We start from the raw sequence: 27032 nt of genomic DNA, 5'->3' as shown, positions 1-27032 counted from the left end.
TCCACTTAAATATAAGAAAAAACCTATTTTACTGTAAGGGTGATGGAGCCCTGGCACAGGCTGCCCAGGGGCGGTTGTGGAGTCTCCTTCTCTGGAATTTTTCAAGACCTGTCTGGACATGTTCCTGTGCGACCTTATCTAGGTGACCCTGCTTCTGCAGGGGGGTTGGACTAGATGATCTCTAAAGGTCCCTTCCAACCCTACCATTCTATGTTTCTATGATTTCTCTTGACCAGAGGAGGGCTATATGGACACGCAGGTGACATACAACCTCACATATCTGGCAGAGGCAGATCCACACAATACAAACACTGCACCTCTTGGCTGCGCGGCGTTTGCGAGGCCCCTTTTCTCACTGCCATGACACTTTGGCCTCGTGCAATACAGCTGTCAGCGAAATACCATGAACAACAGCCAAGCAGTCATACACCCGACCTGCGGCGGTACCGGCAGCCACCCCTCGCGGATGGAGCCCAGGTGCTCTCCCTCCTCCTCCTCCTCTTCCCCCTCCTCCTCCAGGCCCTGCCAAAGCCGCCCGGGTGCGAGAGCTGCGTCGCCACGAGCCTGACGCGCCTGACAGGGGCACGCAGCAGCCGCCGTGGTGCAGGCTGGGTAGCGTGCCCTGGTTACCGTCGTTAGGCGAGCGGCGCCGCCGGCAGTCCCGCGCCCGGTGGGAAGCGATGGTGAAGGAGACCATCCGGGTGTACGCGCGGGTGAAGCCCCTGGGCAGGCGGCAGCAGGCGGGGGTAGGATGGGGAGCCAGCCGCTGTGCTGCCGAGGTGGGGGCGGAGTGGAATGGGGTGGCTGCGACGAGCCGAAGCGTGTCCCCTGGGTCTGCGTGCGGCGGAGGGAAAGGGAAGTGGACGTGCAGCGTCCCCCGGCAACGAGCCCTGCCGCGCCCGCCCGGCTTGTGAGAGCTCGGGGCTTTGTCGTCGTAGGGTGCTGGAACTGAAAGCCGTAGCCCTGTACTGTTCTCCGAAGCCTTTAAAAGTTAATAAAATCGCCAAGTACTGGATCTCAGGAGGAAAATGTGTAGCTCCCAGCCCTTGCAAAAGATAATGAAAGAATTCCACAGAAATGATGCATTTAAGCTTTCTTCATTATCATCTCGTTTTAAACCAGATCATTCTGTTGTAGTCTTTCCTAATGTAATATTCCAAAACTTTGGAGGGCCTTGCACCGGGGGCTATGCTTTATTTTTGGTAGCATCTCAGATATTAAAGTGATTTAGTAAGTAAATTATGTCAAAGAAGCTATGTTTATATTTCAGATCTTATTGTAGCATTTACATGGTAACAAACTGGGTAACATTACTATGTGCTTGTTTTGTGTGATAGCTGGAGGAGGATCTGCTCATACATTTGAGTGAAATTTGTATGAAGCTTTTTCTTCAGGCAGTTAGGCAGCTAAACTTACAGGAGTGTTAAACCTAGCGGCTATGCTGTTCTATTCATAACATTATCTTGTTAATTCATGTCCACACCTCTTAGATTTATTCCATTGACAACAATGAGAAATCTCTGTCCAGTCTGGAGATTATCGTGCCACATGATTTAGCAGAGGGGTTCATCAATAATAAACGAGAGAGCTACAAGTTCAAGTAAGTAAAAGTCTTACCTGCCCATTGATATCACTATGTGTAGTGATACAAATATATATAACCAGGAAAAGCCTGTTCTTAAAATTGTCTATCCATTGCAATTCATTGTGTATTTCTAAGTCTCACCTCAAAGATTACATCTTCATTTGGCAGTTCTTCCATTTTTACATTCCATTTTGAATTTGCATATGAAAATTTAATGCAGGACTCTGTCTTTTCTTGTGATCTAATGAACTGGCACAGGCTGGCTAAAGAGTGTTGATGTAAAATACTCTGTTTAGCAACTGTTTCCGACATAACCAAAACATAGTAAAGAAAACAGGAGGTTGTTGAAAGAAACAAAACTATGGCTGTAGGACGTAAATATTTTTTAGAATCTAAAAATAAGCACCAGCAATATCAGTGAAATATTTTTGTCTTTCAACAGAAAACTTTGAGGCAACACTTCAAAATTTTTTTAATGAACAAAGCTAGATGTATAACCACCTCTAATGATGAGGTTGAGGTTGTCTTTTCTCAAGTTGAATATTTTAATTTTTTATTTTTGTAGTATCAAATGAAGGAAATTTGTTGATCTATGCTGTTAAAAAAAGAGAACAACAGATAAACATCTGCAGCTCAGACTGATGTTGCTTTACGTCAGCTGAGAAAATCTATTCTGCTTGGGACGAAAGGAGCTGCCTTCTCTAACTAGACTGTGTGAAACTAGCTTAGGTTGCAGATGCCCAGGCCAGCTATAATGAAGGCTAATTTTTTTATTTCTCACTGTATAATTTATGTAAGAGTCTGGATTTTGAGAAACACTATGCCTTATTATCCTTAAGACAGTGCAAAAATAATACTATGGAGTAAGCATTTCTTTTCTTCCATCAACTCATGGTTTCATGCAGTCTTCCTACCCTGGTCACATCAAACATTCTCTTTTGTTATTCTTCACTTGTACGGGAATCAAACAAAAACTGAATTTTGATTATTTTACTGAATAAGTGTTATCAGGTTATAATATATCCATTTATATTTTATGTCTTGCATTTTTCTGTGGTTTTATACACATTGCATGGTGCCAATGCAATGGTGCATGGTGCCTTTCTTTATATCTGGTGTCTATAATACTGTGAAGTTATTATCTGAGTATAAAGTTCCAGGTAAGAAGTCCAACACAACAGGACACAAGCAGTCCAGGATGTTTCTGGAGTGTATGGATGACAACTTCTTAGTGTATGATTAAAAAGTCATTAAATGGAGAAGCTCTGCTGCACCTCATATTTGCAAATGTGGAAGACCTGCTCAGGAATAAGGGCAACCTTGGCTGCAGTGGCCATGAGATAGTGAAATTCAGGACAGTGAGAGAAGGAAGCAAGGCAAAAAGTAGGGTCACAACCTTGGACTTTTGGAGAACAGGCTTTGGCCTATTCAGAGACCTGATTGAAAGAATTCCAAAAGACATAGCCATGGAGAGCTAACTGATTTTCAAGGATCAACTCCTCCAAGCTCAATAATGGTCCAAGTAAATGATGCAAAGACAGCAGGAGGCCTGCATGGATGAGGATGCAGCTTCTAACTAAATACAAACACAAAAAAGGAAGTCTATAGAGTGGGGAGCAGTGTCAAGTGGCCCAGGAAGACTGGGCCACTTGAATGAGAACAGGAATGAGAACAGGAGGGTCTGGAAAAGTGCATAGTGAGGGGTGCTGAAAATAAGCTTTGCTGCTGAGCACAGAGGGTTGTCATCAAGGATACAAAGTCCAGCTGGAGCCCAGTCACTGCTGTAGTCAATACTGTAGTCAATCCAGTACTGTTTAGCATTAATGACTTGATTGATGGGACCAAATGAACCTTCAGCAAGTTCACAGCCAATATGAAACTAGGAGGGATGGTTGATGCACCAGATAGTTGTTCTGCCATTCAGAGAGACTCTAAAAGGCTGGAGAAATGAGCCAATAGGAATCTCATGAAATTCAACAAAGTGAAATGCTAAGCCCTTCTCCTGGTGAGGAATACCCAGAAGAGGCGCAGGGCTCACTGAAAGGAGGTTTGCAGAAAAAGAGCAGGAGTCATAGCATCATAGAATGGTTTGGATTGGAAGAGACCTCAAATAACATTTAGTTCCAAACCCTCTGCCCTAGTAGGCAGGAAATTGAACATGGGTCAGCAATACCCCGTTTGCAACAAAGGCCAACAGCCTCTGGTCTGCGTTGGCAGCAGGTGAAGGGAGTTGATCCTTCCTCTCTAGTAACCATCGGTGATATCACATCTGGAGTTCTGTGTCCAGTTCTGGGCTCCAGCAAAGGGACACAAAGATAATTAAGGGAGTGGAGCATCTGACATGTGAGGAGAAGCTGAGATACCTGGAACTGTTTGCCTTGGAGAAGGCTCAAAGAGATCTTATCAATGTGTATAAACACCTGATGGACAGAGGTGGGAATAAAGAAGATGGAGCTAAATGCTTCTCAGTGGTGCCCAGTAACAGGACAAGAGTTAATGGGCACAAATTGAAATACAAGAAATGTTAAAAAAAACATATTTTACTGTGTGGTGATCAAATACTGGAACAGGTTGCCCAGAGACATTGAATAGTCTCCATGTGTGGAGATACTCAAAACCTGACTGGACAGACCTCTGCTCCAGCTGACTCTCCTTTCAGCAGGGGGATTGGAGCAAATATCTTCCAACCTCAGGTATTCTGTGATTCTGTAAGATAACCGCAGATATCTGCAGAATTATAGAATGGTAGGTGTTGGAAGTGAGCTATAAAGATCATCTAGTCAAACTCCCCTGCAGAAGGGGGTTCACCTAGATCAGGTCACACAGGAACATATCCAGACGGGTTTTGAAAAATTCCAGAGAAGGAGACTCCACAACCCCCCTGGGCAGTGTGTGCCAGGGCTCCATCACCTTTACAGTAAAATAGTTTTTCATTATGTTTAAGTGGAACTTTCTGTGTTCCAGATTTTGTCCATGACCCCAATATTTCCTATATTTCATATAGCCACTGACAAAACTTAGATTGAATTAAATATCTCCTTGCGACTTACAGTAATTGTGCAACAGAATGAAGGAAATAGTTATGAAAAAATGTGAGGCTGGCTGTACCGGTGGGATGCTGTATTTGGTCATAGTGTAATCTATTTATCCAGGTTTCAGTGTGGTGCCAGTTACAAACACTGATTCTCTTGATAGATTTAAAATACGGTTTATTTTTTTTCTAAGCCACATCATTTTATCAGAGGATTTTATTGTACAGATCTTGTCAAAGCAGCACTGTGTACGGCCTATTTATGTACAATAGCACAACAGCACGCTGTGGTTAAGACTACAGGGAAAACATTGTACTGAGTTATGTAAGCCCAGTGATGTAAACATTGACTATTACAAACACAAACAAAAATGTCTGAATCAAGTAGTGTTTTAAGATTCTAAGCAATTATTATCTGCTTAATATTTTCAGATTTCAGAAAATTTTTGATCAAGAGGAAAAACAAGATGTGGTTTTTGACTACATTGCCAAGCCAGTAGCAGAATGGTACGTTGTTTACCTTGCGAGTAATGGGGGTAACACTAGGTCAAAAATAGCATTCACTGGAGGAGAGCTGGCAATTATTTGCCTCACTGTTGTAACAGTGAATGAAGATTCTAATTTTCTAAATACTTACATGTCTGAATCTAGGAGATATAAAACAATCTCCTGAGAATTTTTTGTATGGTAAGATTCCATTTTTAACTCCTAAAATAGCATTGCTACTGTTGCCTTTTTTGTTACATAGGCATAGAAATCCATGTCTGCTTAGTTTTTTGCCTTTAATATAAGATCGCTTCATTGCCTTAGAAAAGGATTCCCTATAAAGTCCCATGAAGGGGTAAGCCATATAAAATCTTAGCCCTCTCTTTAGCTTTCATTAAGTTAGAGAGACTTATGAATTAATATCTGTGGAAATAGTCTTAAATTTTTCCCTCGTTATTTTTTTCTTGTGATTTTGGCACTGTTTTTGTTTTTCTCCTTCCGGTAATAATCCAACAATGCTCATATTTTACAGTTTGCAAAGGCAAGTGCTTATGGCTGATGTGGAAGCTCTCTTCATTCATTGTGGATTAAATGCCACTCTGAACTGGGTAGATTTTCCAGTATGCCATTCTGTTTGCTCAGTTTACAACCATATTGCTGAAATTAGTTCTGGTTTTAGTGGGGAAGAAAATCCGACACTAGAGGAAGAAGAATTTCTGCATAATGTTTGTTAGTCAAGTTTACTGTGCAGAATCTAAACCTGTAGTGGGTTGGGAAGTATTACTTTAGATACCAACCTCTTTCTCAATCATTTTCTGATCCATCTGTTGGTTTGAGATGTGATTCAGCAGGTTATTCTTTACAGTCATAGAATCACAGAATGGTAGGGATTGGAAGGGACCTTTAGAGATCATCCAATCCTACCCCCCTGCAGAAGCAGGTTCACCTAGATCAGGTCCCACAGGAACGTGTCCAGGTGGGTCTTGAAGACCTCCAAGGAAGGAGACTCCACAACCCCTCTGGGCAGCCTGTTCCACTACTGCGAACGGAGGGAAGACTTGGACACATTCAATATGAATGATCAGCAAGCTTCTTTTTTATTGAAAGCAGGATCTAACTTATATACACAGCAGCTTCAAAGCTAGCTCAGCAACAGTAGCTAATAGATTACATTTTCATGTTCATCCTACTTGCGGTTTCTGCGATAAGCAAGCTCCCTCATATTTTCCCATCTTGTTTTTCTCCGAAGTGTTTAACCACTTTTAGCTGTTAGCTGAAAACAGTCCGACCTTGATGGAACAGAAAGCGGCCTGCTGTCTACGTGACAGCAACTGCTTTAACCATGGCTCTGACTCTGGTCTTGATTGCGCATCAAATCCATATAACTAGAGCCCAGGCTGCCTTGCCCCAACGGGCCTAGCATTATACCCTGGGATCCATGTCCATGCTCCCTCATTTTTTCTCCACACACTACTCTGTCACTCTCACAGTGAAATAGTTTTTCTTATATTTAAGTGGAACTTTTTGTGTTCCAGCTTCATCCCATTACCCCTTGTCCTGTTGGTAGCTACTATAGAAAAAAGGGATGTCCCAACCTCCTGACACCCATCCTTTAGATATTTATAAATGTTAATAAGATCTCCCCTCACTCTCTTCTTCTCTAGACTAAACAGCCCCAGTTCCCACAGCTTTTCCTCATATGAAAGATGTTTCAGTCCTCTGATCATCTTGGTAGCCCTATGCTGGACTCTCTCCAGCACTTCTCTGTCCCTCTTGAGCTGAGGAGCCCAGAACTGGACACAGGACTCCAGATGAGGCCTCACCAGGGCAGAGTAGAGGGGGAGAAGAACCTCTCTTGACCTGTTGGCCACACTCTTCTTGATGCACCCCAGGATGCCATTGGCCTTCTTGGCCACGAGGGCACATTGCTGGCTCATATTTAGCTTATTATCAACCAGAACTCCCAGGTCTCTCTCTGCAGAGCTGCTCTCCAGCAGTTTGACCCTCAGCCTGTATTGATATGTGGGGTTGTTCCTTCCCAAATGCAGGACTCTGCACTTGTCCTTGTTGAACCTCATGAGGTTCCTCTCTGCCCAATTCTCAAGCCAGTTGAGATCCCGCTGAATGGCAGCACAGCCTTCTGGGGAATCAGCCAGTCCTCCCAGTTTGGTGTCATCAGCAAAACTACTGAGGGTACACTCTGTCCTCTCATCCAGGTCATTGATGAAAACGTTGAACAAGACTGGCCCCAGAACCGATCCCTGTGGAACTCCACTGGCCACAGGCCTCCAACTCGACTCTGTGCCATTGATCACCACCCTCTGGGCTCTGTGATGCAGCCAGCTCTCGATCCACCTCACTGTCCGCTCATCCAAGCCACACTGCTTGAGCTTTCTGATGAGGATGTTATGGGAGACAGTGTCAAAAGCCTTGCTGAAGTCAAGGTAGATGACATCCACTGCTCTCCCCTCATCTAGCCAGCCAGTTATGCACTCATAGAAGGCTATCAGGTTAGTCAAACAGGATTTCCCCTTGGTGAAGCCATGTTGACTCCTCCTGATAACAATCTTTTCCTTCATATGTTCAGTGATAACATTCAGAATGAGTTGTTCCATCACTTTTCCAGGGATGGAGGTGTGGCTGACCAGCCTGTGGTTTCCTGAGTCATCTTTCTTGCCCTTTTTGAAGACTGGCATGACATTGGCCTTTCTCCAGTCCTTTAACATATTGCACTGTCAGGTTTTGCACTTTGGGAGAACAGATGTCTTCAGCTGGGCATTTAATCTTTATCAAATTGTTGCCTGGAAGTAAAAAATATCCCTATCTCTTTGTAATTTCATTTTCTTGATTTTTTTTCCCCCCTCCTCTATTTTCTTCTTAAAAGTCCCACAAAAAGCAGTAGGGTAATTGACAGTGAAAATAAGAAGTCAGTGAATTTGAAACTTCATTAGAAAAAGTTAAGTATGCTTAAGAAAAAGTTATATTGTTCTCTCACCCAAAAGGGACCTTTTGCTTCTCTGGCTTTATAACATGTAGCTTCAGGTTCACTCACTTACGTAACTTTAAATATTTCTGGGTTTAACAGTGACTGCAGAAAACAAATTTTTATCTTATATCACTGTGCTCGGAAAGAGAAAGGTTAAAAGTCTCTTTGTTATGTGCTATGGATTGAATTATCCTCAACAAAAACTAGGAGTATCAAAGCTAACTAGCAACAGACAGACACATTTTTTTTCCCTTTGAAGTGTTTTACTAGAGTATGCAGAAATGTCCCAGTTGAATAATTCACCTATATAGTGTTCTGGTAAAGAGGAAGTGGTATTGTTTTCCTTTATTTCAGTGTTGGCTGATACAAGATTTTTATGTGTTGATGCTCTGCATTGTGTAGGCTTTAGTTTTGATTTTTTAAATATTTTTAAGTACTTGAAAGTTCTAAATGTTATACAAATTGATGGTGTTTAGGCATATAGTTATGTCCAAATAGCTGGGTGTTTAATGCTGGAAACAATTTAGAAATATTTTTAACTGAATCAAGACTATTTTAACTCTTAGTGTTATAATGTATTAAAGCTTGTATTCTAACCATGGTTTATATTGTTACTGATAATACTGAGGGATAATTTTGCTGATGTTTTTATTGTAGAGTAGACAATGCCTGAAGTTTGTTCCCGTTTCTCATCCTCTTCCTTAATTTTAACCTTTTCTTAGGCAAAAATATGTAGTTCAAAATGTTTTCATAGTAACAAGGTTCCTCGGCTAATGGAGTGCTGAGGCCTGAAATTTATTTTGGTCTATAGTTAATGACTCAATTTTCCTTTTCATTGTGGGACAGTAAGAATTGCCCTGTTACTCTGAGAGACCACAGTCTTCCATAGCAAAATGTTCTTCATTATTTGTTCCTTTCTAAGTCAACATTCTCTTGCAGGGAAAAACTGTTGAAAATGTCACATTTCTGTTGATGGAGTCACTTCAGTAAGTGCTTTTGTGTGTTGCCAGGGAAAAGAAAATCTCAGGAAACTATCAATGAAATTGGTCAGTAACATTTTGAGGCTCTTCGCCCTGGATACATACAGACATGAGAAAATTCAGTTAGAACTGAATGCTCGGGCAGATATCTTGAATGTTATTCAAACTAAAACCAGCAATGCAGTGTTAAGGATTCTAAAATTATTCTAGTTTGTTCTTGGATGGATGGAAACTGAATGCAACTTTTTTTTCCTTGTCCTTTTTTCTTTTTTTTTTCAAGTGTGTGTTCTTTGATGTTGGGCCACTACTTTTTTCTCTAAGTCCAGTTATATTGTCATCTTGCCTGTGGTTTCAGAGCAGCAGACATTCGTTCATGTAATTTGCTTCTTCAGTCAAAAGTGCCAGACTCTGCAAACCATTATAAACATGGAATTTGCTTGATATTTTAATTACTTTTTGTTAATACTTGAGTCATCTCTTACTTAGTTTATTTTTATTATTTGTTTGTGCTTTCTTCTTTTCATTTTAAATATTAGATTCCTGATACCTTCTTTTTGTGGAGAGCCAATTTGATCTTTAAGAAGAAGTACTAACTCCATTACTCTATCAAAAATAAAGAAAATAAATAACATCCTTCTTTTAGAGTTTGGTAACAATTAAGCATTGCTTTAGGCTAACAACAGAACAAGGTTAGTTTTATAATGCTTCAAATATTAATGTTATGATGATGAATGCAATCAGAAATAAGGTACAAAATCTCAGTGCTTTGGATTAGTTTTGTTTTAAGTTCTAATACAGCCAATGTGTTTGTTGATTTATTAAAGACAAGAAAATATTTTCTCTTCGAATGTATTGTGCAAATAGGAAACAGCTCAGCTGTTTATCACCTGTATTTTTTTTAAAGATCTGATAGCCTCCAGGATAATACTTCCATTGCCACATATTTTACTTTCTGCTGTTTATCCTAAGAATTAGCATCTGTAATATACAAAGTACTTTGCTTTAATCTTTTCTGATTTGTCTTTTGATTTTTTCTGTTGCCTGTTCTTACAGAAAATGTAGTCAAAATATTTATAGGAACAATTATCCATTCTGACCTAGATACATTTTTGACATTGTGGGAAGTAGTGTCTTGCCTCATCTTCAAGGCAAGCTAACATCACAACTGTATCAGTGCTAATATGGGTGATATAGGTACAAAAAAACTGTAAAATCCCTATGTAGTAAAAGGACACCTATCTTTTTAGATGTCATCTTGAAACAAATATGGCTTAAAATTTCCCATAAACTGAGAATTTGGAGCAGTAATATTAGCAGTTCTTCCTGAAAGTGAGTACAATTGTGAGGCAATAAAAAGTGAAAAGCTTAGTTAATGTTTCATCTCGAGTGACTTTTAGTTCAGATTTATTTTAACTGAGATAATTGTACTGTTTATAATTATTCAAGAAATCTGCTTATTATAGATTACATTTTCATAGTTTTGATTCAGAGTATCTTTGTGTTACTTCTGCAATGCTTATAGTGAAATTACAAATATATTTAGAGATTACACCTTTATTTTTATAAGAAAGCTATTTTGAAATTTCCAAGGAGACTGACTTGCACTTAGCTCTCCAAAAATGAGTTACATGCACATTTGGAAATCAGAGTTGTTTTTGAAAGATGAGGCATTACCAAATTAGATTTGTTCCATAAATCTGGCAAAGGCATAAAGAAAAAAATGTCATACTGAGATACTTTGTTTATTTTAATTAAAATAATCTTTAATCTGTGCTCCAAGTGATGGAAGATACCTAAATACTGAGTCTCTGTAAAGATATAACCTCCCTGAAAACTTGCTTTCCACATCCTGCAAATGAAATTCATCCTTTCTTTCTTTTTTTTTTTTTTTAATCTCAAATATCATGTTGAGGGCTTGTTTTACCAGGACTGTGTTGAATCTTTTATTTTTTTATACATCATAACTATTAATTGAGGTTTTCTGAGACAGAAAAAAGGAAAGTGAGGAACACTGGTAAAATATTTAATGTCAGCAGGAATTGAGATGAAGAGAGGGCTGACATTATCCCAAGATCAAAGGTACTGATGTTTTCTGTTTTCTCCATTAGTCTAGTATTTTAATAGTTATTGAATATTTGTTCCGACTACAGCCTTTATGTTACCAGTCATTTAAAGTGAAGATGTCAGAACTCAAAAATATGAAGCTGAAGTAAACTCACAAAATCCAAGTCATTAGTTTTTAGAGCTGAATCTTGTCTCTTATTCCCAGAATTTTCTCTTATCTATATATAAACACAGAATTTAGACAACTTTTTTTTCGGTTAAACATTTGACATGTTTTATTTATTCACATTATAAACTTTGTAAAAACCTTTCACTTTGTACTTTTTAATTTTAAAACAAAACAATAATTAAAATTACAGATGGCTTAAATGCATCTACTTAAATGATCTTTTTAATCCTTTTGAAGACTGAGAAATATGTCTTGCAAGAGGAATTAAGTGTGAGAGCAAGCAAATCTTTCTGCTTTGACTTCATAATCGTCATTGCTGGGATGGCTTTTGGTGTTTTGGGTGGCCTTTGTTTACCAACTGTGGAGACAAGATTTCTACATTGTAATACTGACCAACATAAAACATTCAAGAATAAGGTCGATACTATTTATTTATTTCATAATGAAGTTTGGAGTAACATAAAAGGAATCAGAGTGCTCTGACTTCCTTGAAGAAGACTGTCATATTCATGGTAACAAAACTGGTGCATTGAGACTACTCCTAAGTAGAGCAGAGTTTGTATCAGTTTGTAGTGTGTTTTCAAGGACTGATGAGATCCCACAACCTGTTCTAGGTATTAATTACTCTCACCATGAAGAACATCTTCCTTATAGCCTCTTGGAGTTTCCCCTCTTGCAACTTGTGACCACTGCCTCTTGTCTCTACCACTGTAAGCCTCTGAGGAGAGTTTAGTCCATCTCTGTAATGATCCATTGTATAATGGAAGTTGGTAATTAGCTCGAATAGCTTTCTCCTGTTCAGGTTGACAGAAAACAGCTCCCTTGGCTTCATGTTTTATGTGATGTACTCCAGCCCAAAGTGCCTTTATTCTTTAGGGCACATTCCAGTTTCTTTATAGTATCCTTCTAGTGGAGAGTCCAAAACTAGACACAGGATTCAAGGGGGAGAGTTTTTTCTGTTTGATTCAGCACAATCAGTGTAGCAGTAGAGGAAGCAGAGGTCTTAGTTAGGTACAAGCCTTCTTGAAATCTTGTTAATGAGCACAGAAACAACTGAGAAGTTCTGCATTTGTGAACTTTAAATAGAAAAAATGATCTTCACCGGAAATTAAAACAATGTAGTCAGAAAACCCAACCACAATAAACCAACCTCAGTCTGCTTTCAACCTCTGTCTACTGTCATTGAGCTTTATACCACTATTTATATTGTCTCAGATATTCAAGGGAAAAGTACTGAATTATATTTTAAACTGTAGTAACTACCCATAAATTGTCTCGCTCTCACTTGAGGAATTTCTCACTTAAGGAATGTTAAGCAGTTGTAAACGTAACATATTTATCAATTTAAGTGGAACTGCTTGCATGAGTTATACTTCTGTATTACACTCTATATTTAGGAATTAGACATGTTTCAGGCATGAGGCAAGCCAGTTTAGTGGCTGGATATGCTAGTACAAAACTCTGCAACAGCCATTTATTTAAATAGAGATTTAAGAAGAATTTTTAAATGAAAGAAAAAAGTTTATTTCTCACTGTGCACATTTTTAAATCACTAATTATGAGTAAGTTGGAAAGTGTAAGTTAACTGATAACTCAGTAAGTAAACTTGAGGTAAAAAAACCACATGGCTTTACTCTCCTGTAACTACATTCATATATAAGTCCATACTAGAAAGAATCGTCCTATGCCTGATAATTGATGCAAAGTTGTACTGACAGCTTTTCCTTTACAAGGCTGTAAGGGAAGAAGCAGAGTCTTTCTAAAGTAACCAAAAAACCTAGCCCCGAGCCTAGTCTTGTTTTCCCCCAATTATATTAATAAGTCTAATAAAAGATGCTACTTCTCTCTAAATACCTGGTTTTCCTTATACTTTTAGACCATCATAATTGCAGCACTTGTTAATTCTTCCCCAGACTGCTGGCTAAGTCCTTATACATAATGATCATTTCTTACTATTTTTTTTTCTCTAAACTCTGAGGATTTTTTAATTACTCTCTTACCACTGATAAGAGAACTTCTAAAGCATTGAACCTTTGTTATTTTAGTCAATTATTTATATTTTTCTTCATCAGCTTCACAAAGCCCAAAGGGCAGAGAAGAAAGCATATTGTAATTCATTTTTCATAAAGCCCAAACTAATTTTCTTCAGTAAGCATCATTACATAAGGTTTTGTATAACAGTACTTGGGTTATTAAGCAGTTTTACAGTTGTGTGGAAACTGGAATAATTAAGGAAAACTTACTTCAGCTTGCTTCTTTTTTTTATTACATCTCTTCTCTAAAACAAGAGAAGTATAAAAATTAAGAGTCTGTATTAAATACTGAGAATATGTTTTGGGAGTTGAAAAAGTATTAGAAGTACTTTTAATGCATGCAGATGTGTTTAAATACTGTAGTATACTTAAGCATTTACACCAGGAAAAACTTTATCAAATTATCCCATGATTTGGGTCCGACCTAAAGCTCAGTGAGATTGTTGGAAAAGGTGATCATTGACTTGAGTATGCTTTGGATCATACTCTTACTTAATGATACTTTGAGGTGGAGAACTCTTTCTCAATGTATTTTCTAAACACACTGCTGGTTATTTTTACTGGTTGTTTTAATGTTCTGGTTAGCAAAATACTGAAAGTATTGCAATTTCTTTATCGAGATTTCTTGGTGGTCTTTGTCATAGCTTGGAGGTGAAACTTGCAAATTTTTGGTTTATCCCTTTGCATTATGATAAATAGAGTTGCTGTCATAAAATATGGTTAGGTTTATGTAACAGTATGTTCAAATTAATCTTAATCACTTGTGTGAACAAACTACTTCTCACTTGGAAAATGTATACTTTCAATACTATGCAATACAAAGGACATACTGAATGTTTTCTTTATGTTTAAAAAATGTTGCTAATTAGCTTTGTAAGGTTAAGCACAAGCTCTTGTGTTTCTAAAAAACAACAATAATTAGTCAGAGCCTAAGTGGAAAGAAACATTCAGTTGAGTAAAAAAGTAAGAACAGATCTAACTTTTTTCTATGTTCAGATCATCTTGAAGGGGGCATATAGTTAGATTAGAAATCATACTGCATAATAATAGTATAAAGAAGATTTAGACTGCAGTAAAGCAGTACTTTCTTATCAATTTTGTAGGAGTCATTGGCCTGCAATTAATATCGTTGATGCATTAAAAATTACATTAGCTGTTGCTACAAATTTCTTGTTATCTATGAATATTTCCTTTTTTTTTACCTCAGTTCTACTCTATAGATTGTTTAATGATACCAACTTTACTATCAGCACTGCTTATTACATAAGGACTTTTTGATGAATTTAGAATACTTAACAGATAATCATGACATTTCCTCACCAATATTTTAATTTCATTTTACATTTCTTACAGTGGATAAAAACAAGATTAGAAATTATCATCTGGTATACTTGTACGTACAGCAAACATATGTAAATATAGTCACATAAATGTACACATTTCAATTTCAAATTAATATATCCAGATTATATGATTTTTTCCATTATATACAGCTTTATAATTTTTGAGTCTTCAAATCATTTGACCAGATATCTTTTCACTGAAACAAAAAAATTAATATACAATTAAAATATATTTATAAAATATTGATGTGGTTATTAATTAGGATATAAGATATCTGAAATAATATTTGTGGCATCCTGAGTTAAATCTAAAATATTAAGATACAGTTTGTTTAATTTTTCTGATCCATTTGAATTTGCAGAATTTGACTTTTTTGGGCCTTTCTTGTCCATCATGAAATTGAGGTCTCCTATGTGTTAATAACAAGATATGAAGACATATTTAATGGAATTGAAATATTGTTTGCAGAGCTTCTCTACATCTGTGTTTTCCCAGAAATTTCATATTTTTCTGGAAATATATATTCACAGAATTTGAGGTCTCAGGCAAGTGTTTTAAGACGTCCTTTTGTGAAGAAATTCAGGCTGGACACTTGTCCACATTTAATGAATATTGTTATTCACAGGTACAGAGTCCAACATGTCAGACTTATTGGACATGCACATGGCAACTTAAGTTTTTCCATTACACATTTACACTGGTCTATGTTTTTTAAATAGAAACATGTCATACCTGGTTATAAAACAGTAGAAGCAAAACTGAAACAACAAATTATTTGTTAGAAATTGATGGCTTGGGATTTTTTTTCTATACTCGTTTGGTTTAAAGCTAACCCTAAATATTGTGTAGGTAAAATTTATGTGAATTTTACTACATAAATATTGCTCTATATGGCTTGTAATCAATAGCACTTTATTTTATAAAAGCTTAGTCTGTCACAAAATGTTACAAATATATGCCTACTTGTTTTAGCATGTAAAGAAAAGGAACTCTGCATTTCCTAATAGAGTGAAACAAATGAACAAATTTGGACATATTTTAGTCATTATATTTTAAAAACTTCTTTTTCTTTGTATTAGTCTTTCTAGTTCTGAGCTTGGGATTATTAAAAAAAGGCAACCCTTCAGGAACTCTGACAATCATAGCAGGAGCAACTTTACTAAAATATACTGGAGACAGATTTCTTCAACAACCTTTTAGCTAATCTGCCTGGAAGTAGTCCATGAACTTCTGAACAGGGAGCTATACAGCATTGCATAAGTTCATGAAAGGTCTTTTCAGCAAAGCTTCTCTTTGGATTATGTGTCTTTGATGTTTTTTGTTTGAAGTAGTAAAGAGACAATTTATTCTACAAAGTGTCTCCTTAATCATGCCAAAACAAGGCTTCCTGGGAGAAAAAGAAATGGAAAGTTCTGGATATTCTGATAACACTGAGGGAACGTGAATGAAAATATTCTTTTAGTGTGTGATTTTTATGTATGCATATGTTAAAGTCTTCACAAGACTACCATCAATAACCATGTCAATCTGTGTACTCTTAAAGTCAAGATTTAACAATGCTTTGGGATCGATGCAGGCTTTGTCTGGGTGAAGTTACATCTTGCAAAGTAGATGTTGCAGAATAAGCAGAAAACAGCTACTTGTTCTCCACTGCCTTCCGTTACTGTTGGGGACAGCTTTAATTTGCAGATGTGTTTAGGAAATATTCTCTCTTCTTGTCATCTTATAATTGGTGTTGCCAACTTTTTTAGGTACCTGTTGTGATTATGTTTAGTGGTGCAAGGGAGATGATGAAAGATGTATGTTTTCTGCTCACTACACTCTTATCATCTGAGAGACACTTCATTTTGTCACGGGTAATTCTGCAGTGTAGTTTGTTGTTGCTTTTAAATAACATTTTATGGGTGGCTAAGGGGTTATGAAGCTTTCTGTCATTTTGTTTTCCTAAAAGGATTGTGCATCTTAGGTGGAAACAGGAAGTGTATATCTTAAACTTCCAGAGTATTTAGTAATTAAGTATAGTTTTAACTGATTTATTGTTTGAGTGGGCATTGGTCCACCTATGTATATGGTTATGATTTTGGTGTAAAACTCCTTGAGATAATAAACTAAAATGAGATTGATAAAGTAAAAAAATAACTTGAAGTTCTTAGAAGGGGAAAAAGAGCAAAATATATCTTTAGCAAGTATTTGCTATAATAACAATTTCTCCGCAAGCCTCATTGCTAAAACATCCTATATTCCCACTGATTCCAAGAGAAGTTCCTTAAAAGACGTGTGAGTTTGTAACATCAGGCATGGATTTGATATTACGTAATTCATGCAGACTTTATCACATATATCAAAATTGATATTGACCAATATTCAGAATATTCTGAGATTGGTGGTTACATATCTTCATTTAAAAAATTTTTTCTTTCATAAACATATATGTATACAGAAGCTTTAGTTCTGTTTATTTCAGAAGTTTAACTCTTTGTTTTCTTCAGCTTCCTTCTGAGCCTAAGTAGCTCCATCAGTCCTTATTGAGCTTCTCATTCCTTGTCATTTATAATGATGGTTTTCTTCTTAGAGTTAGAGAGGGAATTTATTCTCCATCCTGTCTTCATGGGTTTGTACTTCACTGTTACAAGGCTTTGCCAGCAGTTTCACTGATATTATTGGTCATCCTCTTTGATGACATGCTTCCTTAGTACCTCAAGCAGGCTTTTCTTAAATTGGCTTGGTAGTTTTAATACACTCTGTACACTCTGTAGTGCTGTACATATTTTCAGGGTGTAAATCTATATATTTTTACACACATGTGTGTGTATATATATAGAGAGAGAGAGAGATATATATATAAGAAGAATTACTTTCATCTTAGATTTTAAAGTGGAACTCAATTGTGGAATCATAACCAGCACTTTCATAGATCATCTGTGGAATGCAATATTAATATTACCTATAATTACATTACACTGAGAGAATACGTTATTGACACTGATGTGTTCATGTTTCAGATCTGTGCTGATGTTCTGCATCAAATATAAGAAATATATGAATCAAATAACACAAAGGAAATTCACTGACTTTTGTAGCTGTTTTGACCATGTATGGCATGTGCCATTTTATCCTATTTTTATATCTGTGGTGATCTCTATCAACAGCTTTTTGTGAAATACAGACACCTCAAGTAATTAGTCTGTGACCACATCTTTATCACTTTTTAGACACATTGCTAAATACACCTTTCTGTAGGAGCCATATTACAGTAATTTAAAACATATACTTCTAACAACTTTAAAGAAAGGAAGGATTAACAAAACAACACAAAATGTAAGATCTAAAAGAGCAAAGAGGAGAAATGTAAAAAAAAAGAAGAGCAACTGTATTGGGTCAGATTAAAGTTCCATCTATCCCAGTATGTTACCTGTCACAGGGACTAACAGTCAATGCTTAGGTGGAAAAAACCTTCAAACACTGTAAACATGTAGAGCTGTTTCCCTCAGGTTTTCTGTTAGCCTCTAGTCATTTGCAGTTTAGGAACTTTCTGATTTCTCTCTGTCTAGTAGCCCAGAGAGAATTTTTCATTAGTTGGTCTAGTGTCTGCATCAGCCTATGTGAACTTTTAGCATCCAAAACATCCTGTTGCAAGGATTATCACAGTTTAACTACATCTTACATGAAGAATCATTTCCCTTTGCTTGTTTTGACTCTGCCATCTCTGAGATTCTTTTGCTTCTTTTTGCCCCCTGCCTTCTGAGAACTCACTTCTGTCTTCAACATTCAGTTACTGTGACAATGGGCACTAGAAATTCCGAAGAAAGAAGAATGAGGTGTTTTATAATAATAATTGTTTTGATTTTTAACATCTGGAATCTAAAATTTATGTATACTCAGTCTTTGGGCATTTTCGTCTTTGGGAGCAGATGTTCACTGTGGTTTCTTTCAACGTTTCTGTTTTTGTCTCTGACATCTTACTGTAATGGATTAATATAAGCAATTTGGCAACTACTCAGACCTTTAAATAAACTTTAATAAGTTGGAGAACTATTGCATCTCTTGTGGCGCCAGACCAGCAGCTATCTATAAATGGTTATCTACCTCTTATACAAGAGTTCTTTGCACCCTTTTTATTTTTTAAAATCTTGTCTTTCTACTTTTTTCAATAAACAAAATGCACAAGAATGATTGCAACTTTTATCTTTCTTTAGCAAAATCAGTAGATCCTTGAGCACAGTAAGTCAAATAAAAGTAGGTTTTGCTTCTGATAGATTTTTATCAATAAAATAATTATTTTGTTACTTTATTTGTTTTCAAATCCTTCCTATATTTTTCAAGAGATGCTGGAATTTTGGTAGAATAATTTTGAGATGGATGAATCCTGGAAACATTTTTTAATTGATAGCTGCTGAAAAAAAAGAAAAAAACTTGATAATCTAATGTGATTCATTATACTAAAAGCCTTCTACTTTATAAAAAAGATCAGGACCAAAAATATTGAAATATATTGAGTTGCAACTTGAAAAGTCCATTTAGTCAGCCCTGGCTCCTAAGCTGTATGTCTGTTGCATTTGAGTCCCACATTTTAACCACGGTGTGCAGATATACAAGTGTCTTGGAGTCTCCTTCCTTGGAGGTCTTCAAGACCCACCTGGATGCGTTCCTGTGCAACCTGACCTAGGTGGACCTGCTTCTGCAGGGAGATTGGACTATATGATCTCTAAAGGTCCCCTCCAACCCTACCATTCTATGATTCTATGACTAAACTTATGTAATGTTTGGTGGAAATAGGTGAAAGGCAATAGTGAGAGCGTGGTGAATTAGAGAAAGGTATTTGAACTACACTTTTGTTAGGCACTTCTTTAAGGAGATGAAAATGATGTGAAAAAAGGTGATTGAATCTGAATGTCATTTCAAGCTATGCCATCGCATAGCTACTATTGCTTTTCCACAGAAGCTTGTACAGACACAATTCTAACAGAAGTGTTTGCTTTTTCCAGTGTGTTTTGGATGTTTTCATAGTAAATACAGTTTTTACTACACTGATGTAAGCAGAGGTTTCTCTTGCATACCCTTAGCCAAAGTAGGAATAGTCTGACAGTTTAGTGTAGTAGTATTCTCAGAATTAAAAAATTACCTCTGTTATGATTCTGTTCTTGCAAGAGTTTCTAACCACCACATTCTCCTCTGCTACAATTAATGAAGTTGTATGTGAAATATTTCTAGATTCTTTAGCTGTAATGTGTCAGTGGTCACAATTCCTAACATGTACAGTATTTTAAGAGACAAAATGTTATCCTTTCAAAAACGATGATAGAAAAAATATACAAATGTAATATAAATATAAATAAATAAAATCAACTAATTATGATCTTTAATAATGGAGTAGGTCAAGGCATTAAAAATTCCTTCTGTTCTAGTTTAAATTTCATTTGATCTAGAGTATGTATCTTGAAGTGTATTGTATTACTAAAGACAGCTGCTATGTAGTTAAGGAGTGTTGTTTTCATTCTGTAGAAAGTTGGTAATGGATAATATGTTATGCCTTATATATCAATTATTTACCCAATTTCTTATTCTGTAGTGTTTTGGCAGGCTATAATGGTACTATCTTTGCGTATGGTCAGACAGGCAGTGGCAAAACTTTTACCATCACAGGAGGAGCAGAACGTTACTGTGATCGAGGCATCATTCCCAGGACTCTGTCTTATATTTTTGATCAATTACAGAGGGTAAGTGACATTGTTTTCACAAATAGTGTTTTCATAATAGTACTAGAAGCATCCCTAAAATTAATGCTGAAAAAAATATCTAACTTGACATGATACTTTACGCAAGAATATGTTAGCAGTTGTTTTCGTTGCCTGGTTTGTTCCAGTAGACTGATAATAATGGAAATCATTGGAGGGGTTTTTGTGGTTTTAAAAACCATGCTATTTTTAGTTGGTGCATGTAGTGGTTTTATGTGACCAGATTTTGGTAATTGGAAGCTACAGGAGTGGCCTATTTAAACAAAGAGTTGCCAGAAGCTTCCCCTGTACGTGACAGGGTGTCTTGGTTTAGGCCCTTGTGGGAACAAAGGACCACCGCTTTCCATAAGTACCAAGGGGCTTTGGAATGCCCAAAGGACAGGGAGGGCTCAATTGCCACTTATGGTCCTGGGTAAACCAGACAAGTCTACTCAGTTTGGGGAAGAAAACAGAAATTAATTTAATCTAGCAACAACCAAAAACATAAAACCCCAAAACAGAAAAAAACGCAGAGTGGTACAATAATGAAGAGCACAAAGAACCCTTTAAGACCACCTTCTCCCCTCCTCTCCCATCTTCCTGGGCTTAGAGCCCTGATCCTGGTGTCTTTATCTCCTCCGCACCTGAATGGCTCAGAGGGGCAGGGAATGGGGGTTTCAGTCAGTCTATTCCTCATGGCTTCTGGAGTTTGTCTCTCCTCAGGGCAGCTGAGCTCTTTACAAGTCCTCCCTGCAAGTCCATGGGGTACCTCACACACATGGCAGCCCTGCATGGGCTGCTCCGACATGCATTTATCCCAGAGGCTGTAGCTCCTATCTGCCTCTCATGTGGGGCTGCTCTGCAGCACGCAGGCTCTCCAGCACGGCCTGCACCATGGCCACCTGCTCACACAGTCTCCTGCCCGTCTGGGCACACTCATTCGGAGCTGCTGGTAGCTCTCAGTCCTGCCATTGCCCTCCATGGGTTGTGGGGGCACAGCCTGTGTTCTTGCCATAGGTTGTAGGGGGAGTCTCTGGTCCAGCGCTCCTCTTTCCTTCCTCCTTCTCTGACTGTGGGATCTGAATGGTCACCTCTATCTAGTACCACTCCTCCACCTCCTCTTCTGGCTCAGATTTCCGTTCTTAAATAGTGATGGCAGTGGTGCCAGATTGGCCTGGCTGGGCTGGAGGTGGGTCCAGGTAGGAGATATTTCAAGAACTGAGACCAACACTGCAGCTCCCTCCCCTTCTTACCAAGTGAAAAAGTGGCTCCATACAAACTATGACAACTGTTTTCCTTTTAATTCCAATTATGCACTTTTATATGAATGTGATATTAGCAATAAAAGTTACATTCACTTAATATAGTTGGATGGAAACATTGTTAGGCACTTTTTAATCATACTTACACATGTATAATGTGAACAGATAGAGATGTAAATAGTAAAATGTCAGTAATTATTGTTATCACTGTTATTAATGATTGCTGACGCATTCTTTCCAAAGTGAAGAAAAAAAATCCTTTGGTCTGGTTTTGAAACAGTATCAGTACCCAAACACTAGTTAGATCTGAAACTTCTAGTGGAGAAATAGTTACTACACTCATATAAATATTGATTTGGCTTAACCAAAACCTTGCTGAATGTTGTAGAACTATTGTAATTTGATGTTTGAGTTAAAAAGTGAAAGGATATGCCAGAGTAAGCAGATCATTGATTATTCATTATGTTTATAAGAGATTTCATTTTTTTATAGTATCTATAATACTGATATGAGTGAACGCAGTCAGTCATGCTGGTGTTTTTGTAACTATAGGAGACAAAAGTAAAGAGAGAAAGAGGGGAATCTGGAATAAAATATGCTTTGTCTCTTAATTTACTCCAGCAGGCCTATTTAAGAATAATCTTCGCATTTTAAAAAAGCTATTTAGTCAAACAAATTTAAATACTATTTTATGTTAACATCAGTTGTTACATTGTGCTTTTATATATTGTCATTCATTTAATACAGGGCATCAATTCATAGTTGTAAGAGCATATGTCTTAGTCACATGAACATGCACTATCTCATTAAGGGTGAACAATAATAAGTAGTTACCTTGGCTCTTTCAAAGTATGGCTTTGTCAGCTAAGTGTATGTAGCATATAAACCATGGAGGAATTTTGTCATGGAAAGTGAACAATCTTGCAATTGCCATCAATATACAGTGTCAGCGCACTGCCATTCTACTCTAGTGCCAATTAAAACCAAACTAGGATGAGAAATAGCTAGTTTATTTGAGGCCTTCTCAACACATAGTGCTATAATAATAAAAATGTTTGTGCTCCCATTCTCAGTCTGAGTTTTTTTGATCAAAAACTCTACTTAGTTAAGGTTATAGATCTGTTTACCTGATTCTAAATCTTTCTCTTTGTTTTGTACAGTTTCTTTCTTGGTGCCTCTTAAAGCTTCTTCTCTTGGTGTTTTATCTTTCTGTGTGCCTTTCTTTTTATACCCTTTGCTTGTTTTATTTCTTGTTATCTATAACTATGCTTTGGAAAGTGCTTGACATAGTGGAGAAGAGTCATCAGCCTCTGAATCCTAAGTGGAACAAGCAAAACTGAATTCAGGGACACAAAATACAAGACTTTTGAAACCCCTACTTGCACTGAGACAGTGCAATTTGAAACCAAGGAAACAAAACTTTTTACCCTAAATGAGGAGTACATCAAGCCCTTTATTTTTTAATGGCATCGCCTTTTAATTTATTGTTCAGAAATCCTATTTCCGCAACTTCTTTTTAGAACAATTCCTTGCAATATTTTTACCATCTATCTGTATCGTAGCTTTTTAAGTGGTGCCCCTTGAAATAGTGAACTATCATTGTTAATAAAAAAAAACATGGGAAGTAACTATTCAATGAAAATGAAAATTTCATATATCAAAGTATTTTGCAAAACAAGTGTATTGGACTGGATTATTAAATACCTGCTTTGAGTGTGATATAGGTGCTTTCACAGCTGCTTCATCTGCTGAGAAGTGACTAATTTTCTCTTATTTTGGAAGTTGTAGTACATTATTTTGAGGTTTATGTTGCTTGGATTTGGCTTTGGGGCAGGAGAAAATTCTGTCTCCAAAACACAGTTGTGTTAAGTTACATTTTGGCAATGTGTTTTACAAAAAAAATGAGGATTACAGAGAACAGCCAACATCATATACAGTGCTTGAAAGTTATGATAGAGTAAAAAGCTGTGTATCACATGTTTCTAAATGAAGTAAATCTTACATTTGTTTTTTTTGTTGTTCCTTGGGGTTTTTTTAACCATAGTGTTTCTATCCATGATATGAGGGTTTACCTTTTTGTAATAGCATCCTTTTCTTGTCATAGAAGTGAAAAATGGCACATTGCATGGTGCTGTAAGCAGACTGCCTTGTTTATATACAGATTTTTCTAGGTGTAAGGAACCAATAAAAAAAACCCAACTAAACTCTTGGACATGGTGGAGTTTTGAGGTGATTTTTGTTTTGTGGAGTTTTGTGTCTGTGTGTTTTAGTTGGAGTTTTTCATTGTTTTTTTCTTTTTCTTCCTGAGCCTTTATACATATGTTAACAGAAAACACAAAAGTATCACAAATTGAAAATGAAAAATGAAAAGAAAAAGAGAGTAAGGAAGCAATGTAAAAGCTGATAAATTGATTCTCTGATCTTCCTCTGACTTCTGTTTATAGCTTTTTCTTTTTTCTATTTTTCTGTCTTTTGTTATCCAGGATAGCAGTAAAGTGTATACAACTCATGTTTCCTACTTAGAAATCTACAATGAATGTGGTTATGATCTGCTGGACCCAAGGCACGAGGCCTCCAGATTGGAAGATTTGCCGTAAGTAATAAAACTACAGAGAATCATCAAAACCAACAAAATAGATAATATTTGTATGCTCTATTGCATTGTTTGGAGAATTCTTTTGAAAATATGCTACTGCTGTCAGTGTTAATCAACTCAAAACACTTTTTTCCCTCAATTTTATTAACACTGTTTAAGTTTTCTCTCATTCTGTGTGTGTGTATGTATATATATACATAGGCTAGGGAAACTAGATGGAAGTAACTGAAGGTGAAAGTATTAAAAATGTATATTAATGTTATACAGAACAGATCTATTGGAGCCTCTGAAAACAAGAAAAGCTATATTTGATTTTCTCAGTCTATTTATATGGTATGCATGTGTGTGTGTGCAGCAGAGACATCTGTAACAGGTAGTACTTCCTTGTAGCAGTAGGGAGAAAAACTCCCTTCTACTTGGACCTTTTCCTTCAAGGAGCGTTATTTTTCTAGCATAAGCAATTATGAAATAATGTAAGTAACAACTAGAAAAGGACACAAGGAACTTCAGTAGACAATATATTTACTTCAGAATGGATGACTGCTAGAATTTTCATTGATAAGATACTAGCTTCTACTAATACTTGCAGAAGAGTAGTAAATAAAGATTTGTTAGTCATGAATATATATGCCTGGTGAAGTTAAAGATCTTATAATTTATAGGAAATTCAAATCCCAGTTTTAAGTTTCTTCTGAAAAAAAATAGTTTGCAGTCTGTATTAATCCGAAAATAACTCACCAAACATTAAATATGTATAAATGAGTTATTGACTGTATTTGCAAATGCCCTGAAATAATGCTTGGGAACCATAAAATTTCTTTCTCAACAAATCTACTGAAAACTGACAATAACAGAAAAACAATAGAATTTTATAACAAAGTATCTAATTGTGTTATTAACATAATAGCCCCATTTTATTTTATTTTATTTTAAATCTTCAAAGCCACGTTAAAATACATCTTTAGTTTTCCACACAATATATGACACCTAGGTCATACCTACAAAAAACTTTCAAGATTGATCTTTATAAAACAAGGTAGACTAGACATAAAGAAGGCAGCAACTAAGCTCAAAGGATGAGACTATGCTGTAAATAGGTCTCATTGCTTCACTTTCTTAATCTGTAAAATGAAACTAAACTTTAGCAATTTATGGCACATTGGGGCTATAAGGACTTTGTGTTTATAGATGTCTTTCATGCTAAAGTTCAGGAGTGTAATTTGATTTATTATCTGCTTTCAGTGCAGAGAAAAATTTTTAAATCAGGGACTAATTTGGATGATAAATTTTTGTTCCCAGTTCTGTAGGTGCAGATTTTTTTCGCAGCTGTGTGTAAGAAAAAATAGTCTGTTACACTTTTATTCAGCTTACTAAAATGAATGCTATGAAATTATTCAAGTTTATTAAATTATTACTTTCATTTCTTACATTATCTGCCATAATTTAGTTGCACTCATTTGATTTATTCATTTTATTAAATTAAATTCATTCAATTGAATTAAATTGAATTTTATAAATTGTATTGAAAGAGTTATTTGGGTGTCATATGCCCTGGAAAATACGCCAATTTTAGGTGTTATATTAGATTCTGAATATTTACTAATAATCATGACTGTTAGAATCTCAAGGTTAGTTTATGTAGGGTGATTTAGTTAAGCCAAAAAAATCACTCCTTCTTATGTATTAAACTGTTTTTAAAATGTGAAAGTTGATAGTGTGATTGTGAATTAGGGATAAAGCACACTGGGATAATCGCAATTACCTGTAATCTTATGTAGTGTATGACATTGCAGGATGGGTTTGAGTGAGACAATAAATTTTTTTCTGTGGAGTAACTAATCCTTATAAGTGCTTAATGGTTTTATTGTGCATGGTCATTGTTTTCAGCACATCATTTGTCAAAAAACTGTGTTCTGTACACTAAAATTATACCTTCACCACTCATATTTAACATTGCATAGATGCATTTATTTAATAAAATATTTTTGGTTTTTTTTTAAAACAGCAATATGGCAATTAAAATATTTAAATTATATAGTGTTTGAGCTTAAAAGGGAGAACAAATTGCAGGAAACGGTAGTTACCTTCTTAACTATGTTTTAGTTACTTAGAATTATAGAATCATAGAATGGTAGGGTTTGGAACGGACCTTTAGAGATCATCTAGTCCAAGCCCTCTGCAGAAGCATGTTCATTTAGATCAGGTCACATAGGAACATGTCCAGGCAAGTCTTGAAGACCTCCAAAGGAAGGAGACTCCTCAACTCCTCTGGGCAGCCTGTTCCACTGCTCCGTCTCCCTCACAGTGAAATAGTTTTTTCTTATATTTAAGTGGAACTCTTTGTGTCCCATTACCCCTTGTCCTGTTGCTAGCTACTATAGAAAAAAGGGATGTCCCAACCTCCTGACACCCACCCTTTAGATATTTATAAATGTTAATAAGATCACCCCTCAATCTCCTCCAGACTAAACAGTCCCAGTTCTGCAGCCTTTCCTCATAGGAAAGATGTTCCAGACCTCTGATCATCTTGTTGGCCCTGTGCTGGACTCTCTCCAGCACTTCCCTGTCCCTCTTGAGCTGAGGAGCCCAGAACTGGACACAGGACTCCAAATGAGGCCTCATCAGGGCAGGGCAGGGCAGAGCAGAGCAGAAAGGGAGAATAACCTCCCTTGACCTGCTGGCCACACTCTTCTTGATGCATCCCAGGATGCCATTGGCCTTCTTGGCCACGAGGACACATTGCTGGCTCATATTTAGCTTATTATCAACCAGGACTCCCAGG

General features: G+C 36.7%; 1 protein-coding gene across 1 annotated transcript in view; it reads left to right on the top strand.

The window, feature by feature from the left end:
* The first annotated feature begins 680 nt into the window (after positions 1–680).
* Positions 681–27032, top strand: part of KIF6 (kinesin family member 6) — a 154672-nt gene continuing 128320 nt past the window's right edge. Inside the window, exons 1-5 of the mRNA XM_061989631.1 lie at positions 681–746; positions 1491–1600; positions 5049–5123; positions 20248–20395; positions 24138–24247. Coding sequence (XP_061845615.1) covers positions 681–746; positions 1491–1600; positions 5049–5123; positions 20248–20395; positions 24138–24247 — 509 coding nt within the window. The remainder of the gene's footprint in view (positions 747–1490; positions 1601–5048; positions 5124–20247; positions 20396–24137; positions 24248–27032) is intronic.

The sequence above is a fragment of the Colius striatus genome, chromosome 2 (genome assembly GCF_028858725.1).
Source record: "Colius striatus isolate bColStr4 chromosome 2, bColStr4.1.hap1, whole genome shotgun sequence".
In the NCBI taxonomy this organism is placed as follows: domain Eukaryota; kingdom Metazoa; phylum Chordata; class Aves; order Coliiformes; family Coliidae; genus Colius; species Colius striatus.
This window is presented reverse-complemented; position numbering and strand designations above follow the sequence as displayed.